Source organism: Chelmon rostratus, chromosome 19 (genome assembly GCF_017976325.1).
Source record: "Chelmon rostratus isolate fCheRos1 chromosome 19, fCheRos1.pri, whole genome shotgun sequence".
NCBI lineage: Eukaryota > Metazoa > Chordata > Actinopteri > Chaetodontiformes > Chaetodontidae > Chelmon > Chelmon rostratus.
The window spans coordinates 8,411,805-8,438,624 of NC_055676.1; the positions used below are offsets into that span (position 1 = coordinate 8,411,805).

General features: G+C 44.4%; 1 protein-coding gene across 1 annotated transcript; it reads right to left on the reverse strand.

Moving 5' to 3' along the window:
• Window positions 1–199: 199 nt before the first annotated feature.
• On the reverse strand, window positions 200–25,728 carry tprn (taperin). Its single transcript, XM_041960801.1, has 4 exons — window positions 23,408–25,728; window positions 5,711–5,912; window positions 4,075–4,196; window positions 200–3,770 (listed from the first exon to the last, which is right to left on the reverse strand). The coding sequence occupies exons 1-4, from the start codon at window positions 25,574–25,576 to the stop codon at window positions 3,708–3,710; spliced, it is 2,556 nt and encodes an 851-aa protein (XP_041816735.1). The 5' UTR covers window positions 25,577–25,728; the 3' UTR covers window positions 200–3,707.
• Between the last annotated feature and the right edge of the window lie 1,092 nt (window positions 25,729–26,820).

The window sequence follows — 26,820 nt, forward strand, 5'->3', positions numbered from 1 at the left end:
TTGTGGCAGTACTGACTTCACCAACTTTCAAGACCCTGTAGAAACAATAACATGTTTTTCTTCAGGAGGTTTGAGATTTTGAGTCTTTTACCTCCAGTTTTCAACTCAGGTTATTTGCTTTCTGTCAGATCTCAAGAAAAACTAAAATGCTGTTCCTCAGGATGGAGATGACACATATGCAGTCTTTACATTTGTTCAAGTCTTCTATTTATTGAGCTTTCATTTGTACAAGTATGACATCACTTTGTTTTTTTTTTATTTGCCCAAATCATTGACAATAACTTTACAGTAAGCACATCTGCAGCGATGTAGATTTACAGACGAGGGGAAAAGTAAAGGGGGAACAAGATGGAGCTTCTACCACAGTTGCTACAGTGGGACCAACACAAACTGCTCACTTTGCAACAGGAGTACACAGATGGGAAAACACTGCGGCGAGAGACCGCATGTACACTTCAGAGGTCGAATCGTGTGTCTCTGTGTCCCAGTGATGGCCATCAGAGAAGTTCTCGCTGGTGTCATACAAGACGATCAATGGAGATTCCCACAATTCCCTGCCTTTTTTTTTTTTTTTTGGTCCTTCAGTTCACAGAAAGACAGAGAGCTAAAGAATCCCGCAAAGAGTAGACGTCCTCTTTGGGGTTTTGGTTGGTGAAGGCAGCAGCTACCGCAGATGTATCCACAGGCGTGTCATGAGACCGTTAGCTACGACTCCACAGCAGGTCCAAGTGAGGCTGTCTATGGGCCAAATCAAACTTGAAAGGACCACACCGATGTGTCTGAGTGTTAGCTACTTCATATTTTTATTTTCATGCCAGACAGTATGTCTTTTCCAACCGTTTCAAGCAGTTGGTTTCCTTCATTTCCTCGTGGTATAATAACTGGTAGACTCTTGAAACTTGCTTCTTGTGTAATCCATCAGTGAACATCAAGTGCATTCATTTTTGTCTGTCCATTATAGTTACCATACATTATGATAACGTCTGGTAATGGCATTTGAAAAGCCAGCACTGCACATTGGAGGGCTGGACACTGAACTGCAGCACCAGTTTGTATAGCACAGAGTACAGAGCGTTTGCTCAGATTCATTGTTTTTCCCTATTTTTTATGATTAGACAATTTGTCTGAAATCAACATTTTTCAGTTTGAAGTGGGGAAATTCTTGTTCTGCTGTATTGTGGTGTAGAAAGTTATTCCATTTGATACCCAACCCTGCTGCATTATGATGCACAGGAAAGTGGACCTGATGTTCAGTGTGATGTTTCATACAAGCCAAAGCTCAAGCTACTGTAAAGACTAAGAGTCTTCCACTGGATTTTCTTGCCATATGAAACTTAGTGGTAACTAGTGGATATCTTAAATGGTTAAAAAAAACACATCCAAGCTCCGAAACCACAGTTAGCAGAGTGGTTAGCATAATGCAAAGTACATGTGATTTGTACTAAACAGGCTAAAGCACGTGAAATCAGTGGTGTGGTCCTTAAAAGCTGCTGTACAACACATCAGGTCAACTGGCCAACGACAAGTAAACAGAGGGATTTGAGAGTTTTTCTGGGGCAGTAACTTCAGGACAACGATCGAGTCCAGGACCTGTGTGGAAATCTACACTTTGTGGTCACAGCATCGAGGCCGACAATCATAAGACTCCTGACGCAAGGTCGTGGCAAACAGAGTAAAAAAAGTGGACATGGCATTCATCGGCAGTGCATTCATCGTGTACAGTTGGAAAGTTCTATTTCAAAACGGCATTCACAAAAATCAATACCTGCAGTCTAAAAAAAAATGTCTTACTCATGTACTGTATGTGACATACAATCAGTGGTTGGATAAGAGCAGGTGTCAATGGTGGCTATTGGTTCGAAACAAAACTCTCCAACTAGACTCGTTGTTCTTTTAAGAGCACATTTCCTCTGTCGCCTACTCTGTTCCATCTCATGAGGTGCAAAACAAAGCTAAAAGCATGACAGTGCAAACACATTTAACATCCAAGACTCCAGACGAAACAGAGAATTTCTAAATTCATCATCTTAACAGCAAAATCCAACTGAACAAATTTCATCTGATCGGAGAATTTAAAAAAAATGACAGGAGGAAGAAACACATCTTATGAAAATATGGTGGAAACTGTACAACAATACTGGCCGAAGGGTCGATCCTGGGCGCGGGAAGAATGAGTGTGAGGCCGTTACAGCAACACTTTAATTGGTTGGCATTATGAGTTTTTAAAAAAATCATCTGGAAACTTGGTGCATTCTTGAATATAAAACACTCTTAATTAAAAAAAAAAAACATTCTTTCAAACACACAATCTTGCATTCGCTCTCACAAAATGCCACATTATGAATGATCCTTGTTGCCTTCATTGCTTCAGTGGACTGGCTTCTTTATATGTGGAATGTGAAAGTATATGAGGTCCGACTTGAAAAACAAACAAACAAACGTCCGGCGGGGCTGTTCGCACCGGTCCGGTTCCTTCCACACTCCAAACTTGTCTTTACAAAAATGTCTTTTGTACACGAGCAGGTCTCAGACATGCAAACTTCAACTTTAAGCAGGAATAAATACACAAGAAGCCAGAAAGAAAGTTGTCAGGAGGTGGAACAGCTTTTGATAAACGTGACACAGATACCTTGATAGAGGATATACAGAAACATTCTACAGTATGATGATTTTTGTTTGTCACCAGCAATACGGACATACAGACATTATTGGCCAAAGGTCACTTTTTCAAGCGTTCAATCAGAAATCAGAGTTGCTGCTGATTGACAGGAATCTTCCCTGGGGTGCATATTTCCCCCTCCCTCGTCACAAAGAAGGGAGTTGGTGTTGAAGTTTGCGTGCCGTTAAAAGACTCTTCTACCAGATGTCCAGCAGCAGCTTCGATACAGCATAGTTTGCCAGAAAAGATACAAAAACTAAAAGGCATACAGAAGCATTACAGTAAAAGAGATCCAACCAGGCTGTTGGCTGGAATCAAAACATGCAGGTACAAAAACAAAAGAGGACAAGAAACTACAATTGTGGCACCCTTTCACCATTTTTTGTTTTTGCGTGTTTGAGTGTGCCGGCGGTCTACACAGGCGTCCTCCGCCTTTTTTTTGGAGAACGTCCTGATGACATCTTTCCGTGCTAACACTGAACCCCGTCACTGTGGCGTCACCTACACATGGGCACTGGCGGCTTCCTGTTCTTTTATGAAGTTCGGTCGCTCGCTTTCAGCTCCTTCGCTTGTCAGCATCTCCCTGGGGCAAACGTTGAAGCCGAGGATCGCAGGAGGGACGTGAAAGCAAGCGAGCGGCGGGTTCGATTCCGTCGGGGGTTTTGTTGGTGAGGATGAGGAAGGGAGGGAGGCTGACAGATCAACTGTGCAGGATCATGGGGGGAAGACAGTCCAGCTGCTTTCGGATCGGTTGCGTCGGGACAGGAAGAAGGTGGGAAAGGAACACTGCCGCCCGAAAAACTGTTGTTCCGCTGTGATATGCAGTTGATAACGTGGCGTGCAGTGGTACCGTGGCAGGAAATCAGACCCCCCCCCCCCCAAACGAAAGAAAACCTTGTGTTTCCTGATCAGGAAGCTGTGCTTAGAGGCGGCTGGAGTGTAGAGCTGGAGGCAGTTCAGGCCCAGGTGTGACAGACCCCGCTGGGCTCTGGCTGCAGTCTGGTCCCACAGGTGTGATTGCTACTGTACAGCTGATTGGTCCGACTGATCAGAAGTAAAGAGCGGGTTCGCTGCTGTAGTCAGACAGGGAGGAGCTGTCTGCCGGGGTGAGCTGAGGACAAAGTTTAAAAGTTTAATTTCAGACATCTTTTTCTCATATTGTTGTTTCCACCCAAACTACACAGGATTCATCAACTAACATTTAAGACTTTTAAAGACCCTTTTCCTGCTAGCTAGGATTGAAGTTCAGACCAGTTGTGCCACCAAAACATTACAAAATGAAATCATATCCTAATAGTCTGCATGACTCGAGCAATGCATGAGAAAACTTTAATAAAAACATTTATATTGTGACCTTTGAAATGTGTGAGTAAAATGAAGAAGAGAGTCAGCACTGAGAGATGCTGCAAACTCACCATTACTTCCTCTGTCATCTGTGTCTGTTGGGAGCTGTCCTCCTGGTAAACACTGTCTTCATGCTTGTGCTCCTGCCAGGCACTGAAGTCCACCGAGTGCTTGGGAACGTAGCTGGAAAGGTCTGCAGACAATAAATAGACATTATTAAAATGTTAGTACATGTTTTTTCTCCATGTGTCGTTGCAACTGTTAAGCAAAAAAATCAAATGATTTTTTTTAATCCTGTAGAATTACGAGTTTCCCTTTGTGGAAAAAAGACACATGTTGATGAGAGTCATTTTTGAGTAATTTAGTCCATCATACTTTGTTAACTACAGTTCATAATTTGTCCAGTAGGGGTCTCTGCCATCATACTTAATGTTGTTTGTCCCCTTAGGTTTCCACCATGCTCAGGAGGGTAGTCATACCAGATACAAAATAATCTTATACAAAAATAAAGTGTGGAAAACAACAGTTTTTATGTGCATTTTCTGACTGAACTCTGAGGCCCAATGAAAAGCAATGTTGGACACAAAAAGACATTTAAAATACCCCCAAACTAGACTCAAAAATGACTACAATCAATTCAAAAGACTCAGTCTCCGCTTAAGATGTGCTGTATGTTAACAGCATTACAAGGCAGGCGTTAAGGGATGGGCTGCTATATGTAAACTGACTCAAATAATACAATCAGATAGTCCTCCTCTCCTCTTTCACTGCCTTTTTATTTGCTCATCAGTGGCCCATCATGGGAAGTGCTGAACTGCAGAGAGATGAGCGGATCTTCACTTCATCCGCCAGAACAACAACTGGTGGATTTCCTCATTGAAATAGACCAAAACACCACTGGTTACAGGTCAAATCTTGCTTCCATTCATGCCTTGCACACAGAATATATCCATCGCTGTGCTTCCTTGTGCCTCTCGTCCAAATAAAAGCACACTGCGTGACGCTGATTTGCTGCTCTCTAGAAGTGCACTTTTTAATGTTAAATAATTGCTGTTCATCCTGCTCTCTATTCACGTTTTGGTTCCTCTTTATTTATTCTCACCACTGCATGAAACTGTCCTCCTTTCAGTGTTTTTTTTCTGGCCGATGCTTCTGATTTTGTTTCCTCATTAATTATTTTGTTTTTCTTTATCTCGTGTCCCAGAAAAGCCTTGTGCTAACTCTGCTTTTACATAAGTGCGACATAAATAAACTTAATGGCATGATTTGTATTCATTTCCATCCACAGAGTAAAGCTTGTGGGGTGTCCAAGATGGAAAGGGTTCACTCTCTGAGGAGCATGAATGGGTTCATTAAATTCAATGACAATCCGCCTAGAATTTAGATTTTCCTGGTATTGCAATCAGACATTTTGATCTAATGGTTGCTTCAGGTCAAAGTACAGAGGGTCACCAGCCAAAACATCAGATGATTCATCCTCTGGGGACCAGGAATGACAGTGACATTAAAGAGATGCTGGGCCATTCGATTTCAAGATACATCATTGTAGATTTATTGGACACGTAGAAATGTTTGCCTAACGGTTGCTTCAGAGGGCCTTCATTAGGGATCATCCTTTAGGGGCCATGAATATGTGCAGGAAATTTCACGGCAATGTGGCCAAGTCAACTGTGTTTCTCCCCTCCGTCACATATCATGCTGTCTCACCGTTGCTGTTGGCGGTGTGCGTGGGCGAGCTGGTGAAACTGGGCCGAGGGATGTGGATGCGTCCCACCATGCTCGGCTGTTCGTCCGCCACGTTCTCGTCTCGCTTCTCCTCCTCGTCCTCCTCCCCGCTGTCCCACACGCTGCTCTCCGACGGATACTCGTACGTGCTCTTGAGACTCGACTCGTTGAAGGAGATCTTGAGCTGCAAAAGACGCAGACGGAGGCAGAAACACTGGAATAAGTGATTACTTGTCACCTTTGACACGTTACTGTACTGCTTCGATTTGGAAATATTATTTTTTTGTAATTAATAAAAAAAATAAGTAACAGTAAAGAACAAACAGTGAAAACAGTATCAATGGGTAAATAACTGACCGCTGATTTCCCCAGCATGATATTGTTACTGTTCTGGCACCATATAAAGATAATAAAGTCATTAAGATTGTTAAACCTGTTCATGGTTTGAAGCAAGTTTTTTTTTTTTTTTTTTTTTAATAAGTTGGCTGGAAACTAAAGAAAAGAAGTGAACAAGGTATGTAGTTCTCCTTTCTCTACATTGGTATTTTGGGGCCACTATAATATAAACATCTGTAAAGGCTTAAGTGATAGGGTATATCATTCTTAATTTCAGAAAATCAATTTGTTTGGGGGGGGGGGGGCCTCAGCAGCCACTCGTACAGCTCCTGCAGACGAGTTCTTTGTTTACAAGCCAGATGTGTTTACCGGGACAACAAACCACCAGCTGTCTGACTGTTTGCTTGCCGAGTTGTCTGGTAGGAAGGCCAAACTTTACAGGCATCAGCCAAAATCTCAAAGCGTCAGCTATCTTCTCATTTGAAAGCAGAGGTTTTAACAGAACACTGACATCTCTCCTTCAAGAAGGCTGCATTTTATGAGCACTGTAAACATTAACAGGTTATTACTTCCTCATTGCTCTGCCATTAAACCACCTATACTGAACATTTTCACATGTTTCAGCCCCTTTCTAACAGTGCAGTAATGCCAGTTTAGCTCAACAAGAACCAAGTACCTCATACGTTATTCAACAGAGCTTTTGACTGAGTTTAGGCCCGTCTGTGGCTTCATGCGCTGTACTTTGCTTGTCCTCTAAGTGGGACAGGTGGAGCTAGGGGCCTGTGATTGATTGTCTCAGTTCACTGTAAAACACGTCCGCTTGGAAATGCTTCAGCGGTCTGCAAACATGGATCCGTGGGGTGAGACGGGCCCTCGCACTTTGCTGCAGAGTGTAACCCAACATGGACGGCAAGTCTGCGATCAGAGTCTTCTGTGGTTTCAGCTGTCAGTGAGCACACTGACTGGCACTTATTCTCAAAGGAGACATCTCACATCTTTAGAAGAAGAAGAATGTGACAGCTTTTCTGAGAAGTTACTGCTATAATACAATTTCCAGGATATCATTTAAATTGCTGCTGTAACACTGAAAGAGAATTCAAGTCTATTTTGAAATTTTGAGCAATCAGCATCTGTCTATATATTACAGATGTGTTTCTTCTTTTCTTCCATTTAAGTGCTTTTCTCAGGCACCCTATGTAAAGAAAAAAACTCTTTCCATCAGTACGCCTCTATTTTCTATAATTTATTTTTTATAGAGCCGTCTTCACCTCTCTTTGGCACCCACAAACCGGATGGATTCAGTTTTAGAATGACAGAAAGACCACAAGCTGTTTCTAAAAAGTTTCTATTCATGTGTTGTGGCCTCATGTAGGCGGTTCAAGCTCGAAAAGGTTTTATTTTCTGTCCGGAGTTGCCATGGAGAAGGCAGCCCATACACACACGCACACATACGCGTAATCATAGGTTTGTCCGTCAGCTGACTGCTCTTAACATACAGTACCTGGCTCCATCTACTCTGCAGGCCATGATCTAAATCTGCCCTAATCTCCATCACAAGGCCACAAGCCAGCAACACCACCTCCGACTCAAGGCCAGTCAGGGTTCGCACTCAACTTCAGTCTCAAAAATGTCATGCATGTTCCGTATCCTAAATGATCTCTTCTTCTGGTCTATCTCTGTCATTATGGTGGGGTCTGTGATGGTGGAGAGGTAGCTTTTTGCAACATATGTGAGTCAGTGAGCCTCTACGTTAAAGATGCTTTGAATCACAATTTTCTCTTTCACAATACTTCTTACTCGACAACCTGGGAATACAACACATTTTTACAGACAATGAAGGGCCTTTCCAAATAAATTTTCTGGCATTTAAGGGAAGTGTATTTAAAAGTTTTACAAGTCTTTAACTGGAATGACCGCCTTGTGGTTGTATGAATGGAACGTCTGCACTGACATAAGTGCCGGACAACCAGAAAACATGATGCCTCCGGCCTCGGCTGTTGCAGGCGGATGCATAGAAATATTGGACTTGGACCATCATTTTCTTATTCTTTATGGACATTTCAATGCAAAAAAACAACTTATGCAGTGTGACTCTTCTCCTTTAGTACTTTACAATGCATTTCCATTTAATCAAAGAGGAAAGAGGGATATAGTGGCATTTTGAGCATATTAAACTTTAGAAGCACCTAAACAGGTTCTGATATGATGACTGACTAAAGGCTGAGAGGTTCAGAACAATGACTACAGATAAAAACAAGTGTCTACAGATTTGGGACGAAGGTCTATAGATTACAGACGAATGACAGACAGTGGTCTAAAGATTCAGGTCAGGAGTCAATTTAAAGATGAGGGTCAATAAGTAAAAGGAAAAGGATCACTAGATTCAAGTGTGTCTACAGATTCCAGATGAGGATCTTATGGACGACATTAGGAATGCGGGTTGACAAATTAACAACAAGGGACTATTACTTTACGATAAAGGAGTACAGGTTTTGGACAAGGGTTTATGAATTGGAAATGAGGGTCTAAAGGTTCCACCATGTCTATCGATTAAAGACGGGTGTATAAACGCGTGAGACGAGACATAAGGTATATAGACTACAATGAGGTCTACAGGTTCAAGACAAGAGGAGGAGGGTCAATAGATTCAAGATGAGACTCTGAATTCAGGACGATGGTCTACGAATTAAAGTACAAGGGCCTATATGTTTCGCACGAGACTCTATGGAGGAAGATGGTCCACAGATTGAGGACGAGGATTCTGGACGACGGTTTTAGATTACAGATAAAGGGCTATAGTGTCAGAACAATGGTCTTTGGGTTCAGGACTATAGATTACGGACAAGGGTCTAAAGATTAGAGATGAGGGTCTACTCATTAAAGACAAGGTTCCATAGATTCAGAACTAGAGTCTACAGATTAAGTATGTGGGTCTAGAAATTATGGATGAGTCATAGATTCCAAATGAAGGTGGACATACTGAGGTTGACTGCTGAAAAAATATAGATAAAGGTCTATAGATCTGCACACAGGTCTAGGGATTAAAGACAACAGTATATAGACTCAGAGTTGGAGTCTTAAGGTTCAGAACGACTGATTAAAACATGTCTTTCAATAGCAGACAGTCTACAGATTCCAGATGAGCGTCTATAGATAATTATATAGATCAACTGTCCATGGGTTAAGGACAAAGGTCTTTATATTAAGGGTGGTGCCTATAAGGAAAGGCCATGGTTCTATAGACTCAGGATGACAGTCTACAGATAAAGGATGATGTCTTACGGGTTCCGGACTAGGGCCTTATTATTCAACTATACAGTAAAGACAACAGTCCATAGACGACTGACTAAGGAGGTACAGATTGAGAACAAAGACCCACAGATTCACGACCAGAGTATATAGATCCAGGACAAGGCTCTATGGGGCACCACCTTTAATCAGTCACAAATGCCCGTCTTTAGAATGGCTGGAACATTTAAGGTTTAATAACAGATGAGGTTTGAAACGTTCACATTTCTGGAAATAAATCCGTATAGGCGTCTCCTCCATTGTGGAAGTGAGTTTTCATGTTTAACAGTTCTTGATGTCTGATTAGGGTTGATAAAAAAGCACACAGAAATAATTACATGTTGAAGTAACGATTTCGGTAATGAGGCTATACTGTTTTACAGTCACACTGATATTCCTGTCAGGCGTCAGTGTGGAGAAGGATGAAGGTTCACAATCATTCTGTCAACTCAACAAGGAGTCTTAACAAGTGTAACCTTTCAACCTGTTACTCACTCACCTACTTTTAAGTACTTTAACACTGAGTCTGCGTTTTCTGGACTCACAACGTCACAGCGTTCAGTCACGTCCACCGTTTTACGTGTCTATTCTATTACAGTCTGTTATTTTCTTTTACAATTTCTTTAGGCTTCATGATAATGTATTCCAAAAACTGAAAAATGATCTTTTGATGAACCTCTTTTGCAAGTTGGAAAATTAAGATGGCAGAAATATGAAAGGTTCAGTGATAAAGGCTTGCTGTTTGAGGCGATAAGAAGTGTATACAGATGTGATGGTTTGAGACATGAGGGAAACTGTCCCTCCGTCTTCTTTCAGAGTTACGACTTCTTTTTCCTTAGACAATATAAAGGTAACACCCCTGACCTTCAACACTGACTGAATTACTGCAACCCCAATTCCAGAAAAGTTGGGACACTGTGTGAAACCTAAATAAAACGTAATGTTATTAACTTGCTAATCATTTCTGACATATACACATAAACAGAACAAAGACAGTTTATCTAATGTTTTACCTCATCGGCTTCATTGATTTTTGTATATATCAGCTTATTCTGATTTTGATGCCAGCAGCACGGTTTAAACGAGTGAGGACAGGGCAGGGACAGCCAGGCTTTCCACATTAGTACTCAGCCACAGTAAGAGCGCAATCTACAAAACAAATCAAACCCTGTGTACAGACCCAGGCCCTGACACCATGTTACCATCTCTGAGAGGACCCTCAGTCCCAGGCATCGCCTATTTTTAGGCCCAATACCGCCTTTTTTTAGTTCCCGTGTTAAATCTTACACCAGAAAAAAGGCATTTCCTTGCTTAACTGGCATCCTGTCTTAGAGGAAGTCTCTGGATGTCAAACGCGAGGCCATCAATAAATCAGGCTTGCTGCTGGGCTCGCTTCCTCTTTCACTGTCTTTCACTTTTCTTTTTGTCAGGTCTACAAGCGCTCTTCTCACATGAGACTCTTGTTAAATGAGACCACTCTGCAATGCCTCAGTCGATGTCCTCTCTCTGATAGTTTAGCTGTTTAGCTGCAGCATTAAGCTAACTCAGAGCAAAAGAAAAAAAAAGTGTGGTAAAGAACTGAGATCTATATATATAAAGGACCTCTGCTGCTTGCTGCTGGTCATGTTTGAGCTTTAGTTGTGGGTGTTTTTCATCTCTATATGATAAAGTCCTGCATCATGGAGCCAGAATTGATTCATCTTCTGACCTCAGGCTGAGGGAAGGGCCAACAGGGGCCCGGGCTCCACCCTGCTGTCTTTCTCCTTTGTCACTGTGCGCTCAGACAGGAAGCTGCGGCATTGACGGGCCAACAACAACTGACTAATTAGCCTGGTTTTGTTTTATATTTATCTAAGACTGACTATGAATCGCAGAGTGTGTGTGCACACGTGTGTGAGAGGCTGATGCTTTGCGTCAGCTCACATGAAGACACAATGACGGGAAAATTGTTCTTGTGACATGCACCTTGATTTGAAAACAATGCCTGAAAATCCTGTTCAGCAGGTAACCTCCTACTCCTTCACCTTTAGGAAAACACTATTTTATGCTGTGTTGGAGGGTTTTAGGAGGTTATTAATAGGTTGGTATTATCATAAATAGGCCTTTTAATGTAGCGAGTCCTGCAAGTCCAGCAAGTATGGCTGCAGGCTTAAATAAACAGGCTGCACCTTCATAGATAACATATTACTCATCATTTCAATATATTTAGGTATCATTTATGTATGTTGTCGCATATGTAAAGAAAATCTTGTGTGTGTTTTAATAAAATCTAAGCAATCGTGATATATATTTCCCTGAATCTGAGCTACTTTTCCTTCGCCTTAAGCCTCCGCATCTTAAGTCGAGAGCAAAAGAGTCCACATATAAGAGGAGAAGGAAATGGGAGGGAAGATTCTTAAAAGGGAGAAAGAGAAAGACAAGAATTCTTGCAACACAAACTGTTCAGGAAGCTGGTAAATCGTTCGTGCTCAGTAGTAGATTTTTTGCTTGCTCTGAAAAAATAACAAAACAGAAACCAAACCGGGGGGTTTGAAGCTGAATACAAAATGAACACGACGTGTTAGGACTGTCTGCAGAGTCGGGAGCTGCTGCAGCAGCTTTGACACGACCAGGCTGAGACATCAATCGGGAGAAGACACCAAGTGGAGTCAATAATATTTCTGCAGGAATGTATTCCACAAGCTCCTTTCACCCGAGTTTCATCAGCCCGTCTCTTTGTTGCTTGCATGTTGTGTACGAGGCACAAAGGGACATGGGGAAGGCAGACAAAAGGAGAAGTGAGGGAGAGAGGAAGAAGAGAGTCAGCAGATGAGATTATGCCTTCATGAATGTGCTTTGGCCAATCGGCGAGATGGGAGCTGTGCCAGGAATATTTTCCAGGCCACCCAGCACGGCCTGTCCTCGTTTGGTGAAAAGTGGCTCCTACTGAATGGACACACACACACACACACACACACACACACACACACACACACACACACACACACACACAGTTATCTGCCGGTGCTGATCGTGTTGAACTCGAAAGCTGCTGAGTTACAGTGGGGCTGTGACACTGAGGGTGTGACAACATGATGTGTGTATGACTGGGTGTGCATCTGTATAAAAGGTGTGTCTACGTTTATCTCAGCGGGGACAGGTGACAAAGGGTGTGTTGTGTTGGGACTGGGTGTGCACCTGCCTACATACAGCACAAGTAAAAAAAGCAAATGTTACCTCTAAATTACATTAACTATAACAAAATTTCTGCCAAAACACTACTCAGTATGGCACATTAAAGTCCTCTAAAAGGAGCACTGTGTGTACCTGCCTGGAGGAGACTGACCAGGTGCCTGATTAGAGCTAATCTCAAGCCAGGTAGATAATATTAGAACAGTACCACAATGAACCTGCTGAGGAGTTCAGCTGCAGCTGCATTAGCTCTTGAAGAGAGGGATAATAAAGCCGACATGTGCCCAAACAAAGCACGTGGTGTACCTCTGTACCATGCTGGGAGCTGAGGATAACTAGTGTTAACTGGATCTCATTTAGCGAAACAAAGTGGTGGGTGCATCAGTAGTGGTCACATAAAGAAGGTATTCACATGACAATTCAAAAGTCTGCTCTTTCTTTTATCCATTTTTTTTTATCATTTCCTACTTTATAGAAATAGAGAAACTCCTCCATAAAATAGGCATAAAAGCTTATATATGATGTCTTTAGCCTAGCTTAGCATAAACACTGCAAGCAGCAGGAAGATGCTTCATCAGAGAGGCCTCCTGACAACACCAATAATGAATGAGATATTGTGGTTTAATAAGCTGTTTTCATTGTTGTGGAATGTGGGTGTGAGGATGTATGAGGCTGATGTTAGCAGAAGTATTCCAGGAAAGGAGATATAAAACACTGTCGCTATGCTAACAGTTGCGGCATTGTGAGAAAAAGGATAATCAATGACACAGAACTGCAAAAGGATTATTAAAACATTCTGTACAAATGCAGTCCTGGAGTTCAGGTGACAGCTTACTGCCAACCACACACGTATACCAATATCTTCATCAATACAACCTCTCCAAGTCGTCCAAGACAAACAACCAAAAAACGTGTTTTCAGATCACTGAGGCTCGTGTATGTCATGCAGCCATTTCCGATGGATAATGTTGTATATGCATTTTTACTCCATAGTGTTTTATTGTAGCGCCTTTCAGTACAATATCAACTGTAAATAAGAAATAAGAGATGAACAAAATCTGGATAAACAAAGCTGAAACCATCTGACCCGACAGATACCACTGGAGGAAAGTAAAAATATTTTCTACTCCTTTTTGACCCTTTAAATGTGGGCCAGGAGGGGAGAGGCCATGACGTATTTGAGGAAAACACAGAGAAGCCCCAAAACACAATAATACGTCACACCAAATATGGCGTCAGAGGTAGATGATGACATTTTTGAGCTGAATTTATGCTTCAGGGAATTTTTAAAACACTTGCACAATACGGCAACAGCAACTTATAGCAACATAAAATGTGATTTTGTTGCGATTTACTGTAATGATTTACTCTTCTTTGTGAACAGCGATGCCACAAGTATGACCCCTGAAGGCGCACGTCAGTAACAAGCCCTCTGCTCACCTGCCTGTCTGAAACAGAGCCCAGATTGTTTAAAACGAATCATCTGCTAGTGAACAGTGGTCATACCTGTAAGCACATTCTTTACAGCAACTATGAGGGATTTGCTGCATGCCAACAGCAAGCAGCTGCCAAGAAGACACACCTTAGCAGGAAATGACCTTCAACCATCTTAAAATAGAGAAGACGAACCAAATGACTTGTTGGATGCAGGGATTCAGCCCTGCAACGTCCAACCCAAATATCAGACCTGCAGGTGACCAGCGACCCAAAATGCTTCAGGAAAAGGTCAGTGCACGCCAGAGCTAGAACCACAGTACACCCACTGAAAACCCCTACGGCTGTAAACCCCGTAGTAGATTCAGGTCATGATGTACGTGCCCTCGCGTAGGTGTTGTCAGATTTCTTATCGCTAATGAGGCTAAATCAGTTAAGTGGAAGTGCTTAAAGTGCTGCAACCATCATTGGTCAAGTATCACAACACTGATACAGCTGTGGAAACTCATTCACACGTGTAGGTGGTTGGTGCTCGCAGCTCTGGCTGGTGGCGTGGGCAGCGAGTAGTGTAAAATGTGAAAATCTGTGTTTACACGGGCATTACTCGAGAACACCGTGTGAGTCACTGCTGTAATAGTATGCCCTTTATAGCTGTGTGTGAGCGTGTGTGTTTAAGTCTCCCTGAGCTATCAGGGCTGGATTATTTGACTGATAAGAAATAAATGGGAGATGAGACACATTTCCCAAACTGTTTGTTTCAACGAGCCCTCAAATAGATCTCCTTAGACCAGCCGAGCCGTTTCAGCAATTATTTGCCCCATCTGAGAACATTTTTGCTGATAAGAGGGAGCTGCTGCACACACTGTACATGTAAGGTGATAGCGGCAGGGTGGGGATTGAAGCCAATCAGCAATCCACACACTGTCAATGTGAGAGTGTTTAGGGCATTAAACACATAAAAGCTCACTTCCGGGTGTGCCTGAAAAGCCACAATCAGGACAAAGGCCAGGACAGGATCCCGCATTCTAGATCAGGGAGGATATTCTCTGCGGAACATGTATGTTGGATCAGAACCTCATTGTTAATTAAATGTTTTTTCTTCTATTTCCCCGGGTTTCAAGGGCCAATATGATGATATTGGACCGTCAATGGCTTCATCGGGCACCGTCTTCAGTTTTGAAAGCCAAAGAGTGGAAGAAAAGCTAATGGGCTTGCCTCATAATGATCATTTACTCAACTGGTAGTGAATGACCACAGTCAACTGTATGTTAGGGAGAGATGAGGCTGCTGTTCCAGTCTTTGGGCTAGAGATGAAGCACTGACTGACAGTTTCAAAGCAGCATGTGGTAAAGATGTCACGTAAACAACATGTTTTGTAGGAGTTTGGTATAAATTGTGTAATCAGTGATGCTCAAGTTGCAATAGTTGCATTATCACTCTTTTCAACAGACCTCTCAACAAGCCTATTAAACACAGCTGCAGCTAACAGGGGGACATACCCCTTGTGTATCTGATTCAGGTGGGCTAGGCAACGAAATATAGCATGATTGTCACTTGCTAATTGACATTCGGGCAAATACACACGTTTGCTGTTGTGCCAGGAGTAAGATATGAAGAACAATGTTCAGTTTTATTCCGGTGCACTCGGTGCGGGGAGTTCCAGGGTGTGGTTATGCTATCTTAGCATAAAGACGGGAAGCAGAAGAAAACTGTGAGCTTCTGGAGTTTGAGGTCATTTAGAAACTGTGAATCAGCAGAGAGCAATCACAAGTTTATTCTAATAATGTAAAACGCTTTGCTCACTATTTATCGTGGTCACAATTCTTTAATAACCAAAATTGAGGGCTCCGCGAAAATGTATGTTTTTAGCCATGCTAGCCGCTCTGTCAGCTGGTCCACAACTTTGGTCTAGGCAGAAATATTTTGAATTTAGCGCTAATTAGCCAATGATAGCACACTAATAAGCTAAACTTAGACGTTTAACAAACATTACTTGATAAATATCAGTATGTTGGCATTGTCATTGTGAGCATGCTACAATGCTAGCGTTAGCATTAACTTAAGCAGTGCTGTCTGTGCCACAGTACAGCCTCACATAACCACTGGCACGGTTGCGGACTCTTAACTTTGTTGCTATGTGTTTATGTCTAAAAAAAAGCATATACTATATCATTATCTGAAATATCAACAACATGGACAGGCTCTAATAAATACGTCCCGGACAGTAAACATGGTGGAAGAAAGAGCTGATCATGATAGGGTCAAATGCAAACACAAGAGAATAAAAAACAGAAACATGCGTGCTGAAATAACTGACCTTGGCTTCACACTGGGCCTTATGAAAACACAGCAGCTCCCTCTTAAACATCTGAGTGCAGAGCTGTTTGGGTCTCCGCCCACAGAAACACTGATTTTAGCTTTGCTGATTACAGAATGCGCTCACCAGGAAACCCAATTCAAACATGTTTATTAGACGATGTCTCAATTTTGTGAAAGAGATGTCTCTATGTATCCACCTACAGCATCCACACTGATGTAGCAACACGCACATGTGTGTGTTTGTGTGTGTGAGAGAGAGAGAGAGAGTGTCCTTATCCTGGAATCCTAATGACAGGATAGAATGGCCGCGGCCCGTGTTGCCCCGGCGACAGGCGCCATGGATATGTGACAAGAGGGAAACGGGAGAGCGGAGGTGGAGACGGGCAGTCAGAGAGAGGCAAACATGGAGGGAAGACAGACAGCTTTTGATCATGTAAACAGGAAAACACATTATTAAGGGCATCAATGATTCACGCGATGACAGACATAAACATGGAGGTACACTGCACGCAGCCTCCACGGAGAGAGCATTTGAATAAAATTTACATTACGCACGAAAAGCAGCACATAAAGTCCCAGATTCCCAACAGTGTTTTGCATTTGTCATGGCGAAGAGAGAAGGGATGTATTCTTCTGTCATCAAGGCAGGTTTTATTCAAGAGTTTACTCACAATTATTAATACAACCCCACAACTTGATCCAGGAAAGATACATGTCAAAGCAAAAAAAAAAACCCCACAGTTATTAAAAGTCTCAGGCTTCTACCTGCCTGTTTCACTCGCCCACTCCGTTTCTTTTTATAAACTTTCAAAAAGCCCCGTCTGCTAACGTGCTTTTAGTCTCTTCATTTTCTTACTCATACGCTCTAAACACACACACACACTCACACACACACACACACACACACACACTGAATTAAACATGACTATGATAGTGGGGCTTTGCTGGCTGAATTCTAATTACACTGACTTTGCAGGGTTGCGCATGTGCCTGAGGGCTGTGTGGGAAACCTGCGAGCGTGTGTTCGTGCGTTGGTGTTCATGCAGAAATTAGGCATGGCTGTGCATGCATGTGTGTATGTGTGTGTGTCAGAGAGTGCGTGTGTGTCCACATCCTGCAGCCACAGAGCCCTCGGAAGAAATGACAAGCTTGTTAAGAGGAAACCATATTTGCACTGCCTGTGATATCAATAATAAGTAGAGAACTAGCGCCGCTCTCATGTGACAGTCAGCGAGACACAAAGTCATTCGGATTTTTTTTTAAAGCTGCTAGTGGGACAGTGAGCCAAGGACACCTTCATCGAATCTAAACGCCAAATCCAGTGAAGACTCCGGTCCTTCAATGCAAAGCTTCTCTTTCTTGCTTCACCAGAGAACAGTCACACACCTGACTTGTAGTCTAATGTAACAACAAAAAGCTTTTATGCAGTAATTAGATATTTCAGAGGCACTGAGCGCTGAGTGATGCAGCAGCTCAGTGCAGGACCACAGGAGGCGAGGAAAGAGAAGCAGAAAGGTGGAATCAGGCCTCTGATGCCGTCGCTCTATTGTCTACAGTCCTTCCAACTTCAGTTTTTTGGTTATAGTCATTACTTTCACTTCAGCTGGAGGACCACATGTTCCTCTAAAGCCAGAGGAAGCTGTCTGGCCTCATTCTTTTTTAGCATACATTTAGAAAGCCATAGGATAAAGCAGGGTGCCTGAAAGGTTCGTCTGTTCAGATTCAAATTTGTTACAGAGAATTAACTTCCGTCTTTGCTGTTCCTCACAGCTCTGCAGAGCTTTTTCGTGTCTTTTAGCTCACTGTTTTGGTTTTGTGGCGCGACTTCCCTGGTTTGGTCAACTCAGTCTGAACTGTTTGGGATTGGGACCAGAATCACTGGATGTTAATATAGTGCAATTAGGTGACTGTACATGTATTTTAACTCAAAAAGAAGGTTTAAGTTCCTGACAGTTATTCTTTCAGCATGCACTGTCTCAAGACTATGCTTCTTGGGCTCTAATCCAATATTCTGAAGATACAACTGAATTCAGCACACTCCTCATCTGAAGCATTGCTCCTGTTGCCTCCTTGGCCTCAGTAAATAAAAGAAAACACTCAGGATAGTGGGCGGCCAGCTGTTATTTTGAATTTTGAAAAAACAACACTTTCAGGCTTTCTTCAAAGCAAGGGGGTGGGGTGGGAGGTTTTTTCAGGAAGCGTAAGGGAGGAGAGATGGGGGTGGTAAATAATTAAACACAATGGACTTTCACACCTGTAGCCCAGGCGCACATGTAAATGTAGGAGTGTGCCCTTTCATTGGCCTTCCTGTGTTGCAGAGAGCGTTTAACCATTTACGTTTGAGTATTTTTAACCTGCTGTATGCATGACATTTAACCACAAGAAAATAAGCGGCGTTCTCTAAACACAGATGTAGATAGTGAACAGAAGGTGGATGGATGTGCTCAATGCTGCAAAAACATGACTTTTTCATCAGCTGCTTTCTTTACGCCGCAGCCGGCTTGTAACTTTGTTGTTGCGCCAATGCATGGCACCAGTACATAGTGTCAAACGTACTTGGTGATTACTATTGTTGCACATCGGTACTTTTGGTCCTGGTTCATTTTTTTGTTCACAAGACTTCTTACAAACGACCTCAGAGCACTAAACATGAAGTCACATGACCTGTGACCATCATCCTGCATCATCAGAGCAACATGCACCCACAATCCGTGACTTCCAGAGACTGACCTTACAGTACCATAAGTATTTATTTGTCTTCTCAGCTCAAGAGAGCTCAAAAGTTAAGACCGCAACTGGAGCCACTTTCTGATATATCAGGGAAAAAGCCTACACCCACATACAGATGCACATAAGTATTGCCATGGTTACCAAATGATCTTGCGATAATGTTAATACAGACGAACTATTTTTGTCCGGCGACCCTTCAGGTGGGTTCAAGTGCCCACTGATAAGATGGCACGGCCTTCATGGAATTGTTCGTTTGTATTTCACTGCAAGAGCATACGGGCTGCGGTGGATGCAAAGCTGCACATGTGCCTCCACACAACACATAATGACCCTAGAACTGCTCATATTTCATTCATCCATTACTTTTAGTTATGTATTTTGATTTTTGCTGCTAGTTGCTAACTAGTCTAGTGTGTAGTGATTTTTAATACAACTTAAAGATATTTTTGTATTCATATGTTTTTAAGACCATAATTAAGCACCCATGGGGCACAAATACCCCCACTGGAAACCACTGCCCAAGACGATTACCTCCTTGTCAGCTCCCATGACCAACAGATAGAGTGAATAGAAGTTCAACTTTTGAATTAATGCTTAAAATCGCACATCTCCTGTTGCTGATCTGCTTTACTTTCACGCCACAAACAAACTGCACCAGAGTCTGACTGGAACTGCACTGAGACCCCCTTCTACAGGCGGTCTCAGTTCAGCTCTGCACCAGAGTTTGATTGACAGCTTTCAAAGCAGCCTAGATGAACAGAAGCAGTTTGTTTGATCTGCACTGACCAGGTTAGGTGTGAAAGCGCCATTAGATCAGATAATTCAATCTCAGCCGATTATGCTGATTTGAAGGCTAACAGTCATGTATGGCTAACATGTGAATAATCATCACTTAGTATCAAACACACAATCCTCTTCAACAAACCTACACATAAATGTGCCGCAGCACTTTAAAAATTAGTCATCTGGGTGGTTACTCTGTGCGAACACTGGAAAAAGGCGGTGTAAGCGCATAAAACCTCTTCCTCTCCCTCACTCTCTGGATGTTGCCCTGACGAACACATGGGTCTGCCTCCCTTTTTCCATAATAACCAGTCATAGGGAGCAGAGACTTTAAAAACAAACCAGTGTCTTGCTGCCAGCTGTAACTCTCCTCGACAAAGAGCGGCGGCGTCTACCGCAAGGAAATAAAACAATCTGTCAGTTCTGCCTGGGTTAAGTCAAGAGAGCCCTGCCCAATCACACTACAGATGAAAACAGAGTCAATCCTGGCCCGTCTGTTTCACTAGAAAGCCCAAGTCGATTTTATGCAAATGCAGGAGTGATGCAGTACAAGAAGCTGCACTTGACCTACATACTGTAGCTCTTCCACAATTCCTTCCCCAACAGAGAGGAGGAGATCACAGGGAGCTGGAAGCAAGGGGACAGGCCTTATTAACTACCACCGCACAGGAATAAAGCAGCGCACAGTGGGTAGAGGGGAAAAAAACAGTGGTGCTCGTGGAGCGATAATGACGAGAGAACAGGAGAGATTGTGCTGGATGGGGTCCAGCATTCAGCACTCATGCACGTCTCAAGAGAGTTCAAAAATCAGAACATGCGGCGAGAGAGTGTGAATATAGCGAAATAGTTTTGGAAAATCTAGAGGAAGAGCTGATGATTTGCTTTAGTCAAGTTCTCAAGTTCTGACGTGCATATGGAACATTCATTTTGAGCCAAGCTGCTTGTAAAAAAAAAAAAAAAAAAAAAGAAGAAACGTTTGGGGTTTTTTGGAAAAAGAGTGCTCAAAAAACCCAATCCCAGACCAGAACGCTGAGTCCGGGCCATTCTCAGAGGCTGGTCTCGCACAGAAGCGGCACTGAACAAAAATTCCACACAAATTATACAGGCCGGGCCAAGCCTCGATGCTTTTGTAATTGCCTGTGCAGCCCTGCCCTGAAAAGAAAAGAAGAAAAAGAAAAAATCTGGGCCTTGATGATGACGAAGAGGAGCAGTCAGAGTCAGACAACAAAAGGAGAAAGTGTTTGGTTAGTGAGCGACAAGGACAAAGGACAGAACATGTTCATGTCTCACGGCCACGGTCAGTGGCGGTCTACCGTGCACATGTGCACACAATAAATAAAAAAAAACACACACCACAACCAGGTTGAATGAGTTAGACTTCCTCACACAAGTCTGCAGCCTAAATGTCTGTCATTATAAAGTCATGATCTGCAGGCAAGCAGCACTCAAACCCACAGAACTTTATTTTAAATTTGAGTCAAGATCCCAAATATATGATGCTGAATTACAAGGAAATGAGGAGGAAGTGCTCTGCAAGACAATCCTCATTTAAAGTGATGGTGAAGCAATAAAGATGGGTTTGAGTTTCAGCTGAGTACTGAAGCCGGATGTCATATGAAATGATCGGATAATATGATCAGTCTCGACTCCAAAACAACAATTTTCTGATAACTGAGATACTTAAACGGCCATTTTAATTTTTTCTTTTAACAAAATAAGTCAAATGTTGTCTAGATACAAGAACTTTCCCTGAATAAACCTGTCTAAAACAGGCAAACCACCGACTGCACAGTGCAGATATGGTGCAGTTCCAACAACGTGACCGTGGAGCGTGTGCATATGCTGGTCACTGTTTCCACTTGATAAAATCATGAGTAGCCTGAGCTTCTTGTCCTGGTTGTAAGGAGTAGTTGGATTTACTTGGAGAGCGGAGGATTACAGCAGACCAGGTCAAGGAAACAAGACTGCGGGCCAACGTCTGAGAGACTGACACACCGGCCTAGATTGAAAAGCTGCCAAAAGGCTCAGAGTATTCGGCATTAGAGGCGATGTGGTGCTTTGTAGATCACAAAGGCGAGGGCTGTGATGTAACTGAACGCCTGAATCCTAAAACTGGGGAAATGCATTTTTTTTTCCTACTTTGGCTGACAGAGTGCAGTAGACTAAGAACAAGGGCGATGCTGTGGTTACATACTCCACACCCTGAGCATCAGAGCCACCACTGCGCTCCTAATAATGTGTTGCATAAGGTAAAAAAAAAAAAAAAAATCAGTGCACAGGCACAGATCTGGCTGTCAAGAGCAACATAAACACTGCCTTGCTGATATGATGGTTGACACTCAGGCTGATCCAGAGCAGGATCTGAAAGCAGCCTGCAGCAAGTCGCAAAATTAATTAAAACACTCTCTGATATTTAATTAATCCCTAACACAGATGAAACAGGAGCAATTTGCAGGGAGACCTTTGCCAAGCAAGCACCAGATATCTGATTATGATTGGAAGATAACCGTGATGCACAAAACACAAATTTTGCTGTCATGAAATTATGATTTAGGACCAGTGGGGATGGCTCAGCTTTTAACGAAAAGCACAGATGAATTCAGCCGTAAAAGAACCAATAAACGTGTTCCTCAGAGTCTGGGACGGGTCGGAGCTGGCCCGGATCCCGGAGCCAAATCCCATGAACTGAATACAGCCTTGATGAGATTGTTCAGTCAATAGGCTTGGAGGGCCACCTAACCCAGTAATGCTCTCTGCGACAAATAACACGCCTTTGTGGGACGGCAATCCACAAGAAAAAGCCCAGTGTGTCGTTCCAAGTGGCTGTGTAAACACACGCTTTTAATCCATCAGGCCTGAGAGCAGGTCAAGTGATGGGATGTGGAGATTTAGAGTAGCAGACATGCTCGCTCACAGCACAACACATGAGAAGAACTAGCCGGATTAACCGTGAGGTGGAAATGCTGCTTGAGTCCCTCCACAAAGCACAGGTGACCGGAGCGCAGTGGCTCGGCTAAAGAGCAATAAAGTGACAGCTGCACGCGGATGGAAAGAAAACAAAAACAGAGCCTTTCCTGTGTGACGCGGCACTACTAAATTTAGATCAGAGGAAACTTTAACGATCCCTCTGGGAAGATTAGGCACATGTTATGCATGAAATTGGAGGCACGCGATAATATTCCCACTTACTGCGTCTGCAGCGTTGATGTATTTATTCTCATTGAAAAACTATGATCCAGCATTTAGGGCTGCAGATAACAATCACTTTCATTACTGGTGAACCTTTCTTGTGCGATTTGATTAACTGATGTATCGGTTTGTCTTTCAAATGTCAGAAAATATTAAGAAAAAGCATATCACAAACTCCCAGAGACTGAGGTGATATCTTCAAATGGCTTGTTTTGTCTAAAACAGTTCACAGGGATGTGAAACAGAGGAAAGCAGTAAATCCTCACGTTTGAGACGCTGAACTCGCCATTTTGTGGCCTTTTTTGTTTGATACACGGCAAATTATTTGCTGTCAAGTCAAAAATGTTTGACTTAGAAATGAATCAACTCATCCTTCTAGCGTGCGACTGTAAAACCTGTCAACAAAGCTGTTTCAGTTTTTGCTCTCACCTTCTTGCCTGTGGAGCCCGTCTTGGAGAGGCAGGACTTAGCGAGGGAAAGGTACCCACCGATGACCTCAATCTCCTCCACGGCGGGGTAGCGTTTCTTCAGCAGGGAGCCCAGCTGAGCGTACGGGGCCTGTGGGGGCGTGGACCCTGGTGGAGCCTCATTTGCGGCTTCCTGTTGGGGTTCAGGTGAGCTCGGTTTGGCCTCCGGCTCCACCTTACGTTTAGGCACCACAGTGAAGGTGTTCCCCTTCCTCCTCTGCACCATGGGGCTGGGAGCAGGGACACGCTGCGGGGGCTCCACCTCAATGTCATCTATGTTTGTTACTGGCAGATGATCCGAGGGGGGTAGCTCTGGAGCCGGGGAGGGGGTAGAAGGGACGGGAGGCGGAGCAGGAGAGTCAGAGGGGAGCCGAGAGAAGGAAGGTGAAGACGGGACAGCTGGAGAAGAGGGGGGTGAAGACGGGGCAGTTGGGGTTAGAGCAGGGGATGGAGATAAAGTGTTCAGAGGAGGCGCAGGACTTGTGGCAACAGAGGGGGCTGGTTCAGGCTTGGATATCTTGAACTCCTTCTCCTGCTGCAGTTTCTCCTCATTCCTCTTTGAGGGGGTCACAGTGGGTGTAGGGGTGTGGGTGGTTGGCACTCCTGGCGTGGGCACCTCTGCCACTCTGTGGGTAGGGGAAGACTTGACGGGGCTGGACGGTGTCGGGCTGCCTGTTGCAGATGAGGCAGCAGGACGGCGCTTGGGGATCACCGTGAAGGAGTTCCGGGACTGCAGGCGCAGGTTCGCGAGGGCTCGGGCCTGGGCGTCCCCATCAGGAATCCGGGCGAGGTCAGGCTTCGAGGAGGGTCGGATCTCAAAGTCAGGTGTGGAGCGCGACACCTTGGACGAGATGGGGCTTGAGGGGGACTCGGCACGGGCACGAAGGGTCTCCGGAGAGCATGGCACCTTGGGTTTGGGTGGCACCTCGGTGCCCTCCCAGTCTCTCTCTCTGGTGGGCTTGGTTTGGCCCCTGTCTGGCTCATCTCTGGGGGTGACAGCCGTGTCACGGTCTCCGCTCTCCTCAAACCGCTGACGGAAGGAAGACACAGACTGAGGGGGCCCTGTGGAGCGCTGGGGGCTGCCCAGCTCGGAGGCAGCCGACTGTGGCTTTGGTTTGGAAGACCAGGGGCTCTGGAAGACAGGCGACGATGGCTGGCTGCTGCCCGGGCTGCTGACTGACGGGCCTGGCCTGGGCTTTGGCACCAGATCTGGCTGTGGCTTGGGCCAGAGTCTTGGCCTGCTGCTGGCACTACAATCCAGGTCCAGCAGGTTCTCTGTGCTGTGGGACTTCTTCTGCAGCTTCCCATAGTTGCTGTCAAACTTCTGCAGCATGCGGCTAACCCTGCCCTGACCCTCCCCTGTCTCAAATGATGAGATGTCTTGATCAGGGCGGCCCAGGGTGCTCAAGTTCTCCTCACTCTTGCTTAACGTGGTGTCATAAATGACCACTTCCTTGGCTCTTATCTCAGTAACAGCACTCCCTCTCCGGTCCAGGAGGTCGTTCAGAGAGCTATAACTACTCACACCGTTTTGCTGCCACTTGGACCCGGGTTTTAGCCCTCCAGCTTCCGGAAAGTAATCCGGATCCGACTCAATAATGATAATGTTCTCTGCGCGGATAGTCCGTATGCCAGGTACGCTGCCGTACAGCTCCAGGATGTGCTGGACCGGACGGGCGCTGTTTTCTCGGTCCTGTCGCCTCCTCCGCTCCTTCTCCAGCTTGATGAACGGGTTCTCCTCCAGCGGGCCCAGGCTTTCCTGTAGCACCAGGCTCTCTTGTCCGCCGTCCTCTCTGGAAACCGTCCTCTCCGCGACCGTCGGTCGTGCCTCTTTGTTGTTGGTGAAGTGCTGGCTGGCTGTGGTGATGGTGTAGTTCCGCCCGGACCCGCCGCTCGCTCCGCTGTCACTCTTGGGTCCGCCGCTGCTGCTGCCGTTCACATTTCCCGTCAGCTCGCCGTTAGCCCGCGGCGGGCCCGCACCACTGGGACTTGTCTCCGCGGCACCGGCTCCACCAGACCCACCGCCCTTCGCTTTCCTCCTCTCCAGGATCTCTCGCTTCCAGGCCGGCATCCTCGGGCTCTCTTGTCCGGCCTCTTGACGGAGGACGCGTACCTCTCCTCCGCCAGACATTGCAGAGGGTTGTTAGGGGGGGATGAAGAGGAGAGAGACAGGCTCCCAGGCGGTTCTGCCGCGTTTCGGTGCGGCTAGAAAACCTGTATCCGGCCCTGACTGTACCTGCAGCACCGATCACCGCACACTCACACACATCCCCACCGTCTCTTTTTTTCTCTCTCCTCTCCGTCTGCTTGCTCACTCTCTGGCTCCCTCTCTCCACACAGCCCCTGAACGCAGCCCCGCCCCTCCGCAGCGGCACGAGCTTCGGCAGTCCCATCCGCTTCTTGATTGGTTTTCATGGTTTGCAGACACACCCCCTCCCTTTCTGTAGAACGGCGCACATTGACGCAAACCACTCCCGTTTCTATTGTTGACTGGGCAACCAAGGCCTGTCAATCAAAAGTGTTGCGTTCAAGTTCCACCCACCCCTCCCTCCTATTCTTATATTATTTAACGTTATTACCGGATGTAGCCTGAGTTTTATTGAGTGATTAATATAAATTTGTTGTCAGTATTGTTTTTTACTAATACTCTTTCATTTTATGTTTACTAATGATTTAAGTGCAACCATAACCATTGCTGTGACACTTGCAAGAGTAAATTAATCGAGATCAGAAATATATCTTACAATATTATTGCTAAAAAAAAACCCGTGAGAACCGTATTATCACGTTTTTATGTAGCCTATTAAATAGTGTTATTGTTTTTTTTTATTTTACCACTTATGGCTTTCCAATAATGCTCCAATTAAGTGTTTTAGTTTTTTTTTTTTTTTTTGGATGGTTTTCCTTTCCAACCGGCCTGCAGTGTCCCTGGAACCAGTGTTGCAGTATAGGGACACTGTAGCCCTGAGGTGTTGTTGTTCGGGTGTGATAAGTATCCAGTGGCGGGTGGAGGCTGACGACTGTTCACTCAGCATTTGCCGGTGATGCCACCACCTGTCGATAATCCGGCTGCAGTAAACACGTGAGCTGAGAAGTAGCCCACCACACATGAATCAGCACTAAGAGGCCTATTATTGGGTACTACAGGAGATTACTGTACCTCATCAAACATTTATCACCTGACCACAATTAAGAAGAGCAAGGCTAAAGAGAACAGAGGTAGAACATGATCAAACACACAACAGAATTTGGACAAAATGTGTCTGCTCCTCAGTTTGAAAGAAATAAAAGCACAACTGGTCTCACGACCACTGAGGACATCTGTAAACTGATTTTCCCCACCGTGCTGAATTTACTGTAAATAAAAAAGAGGCA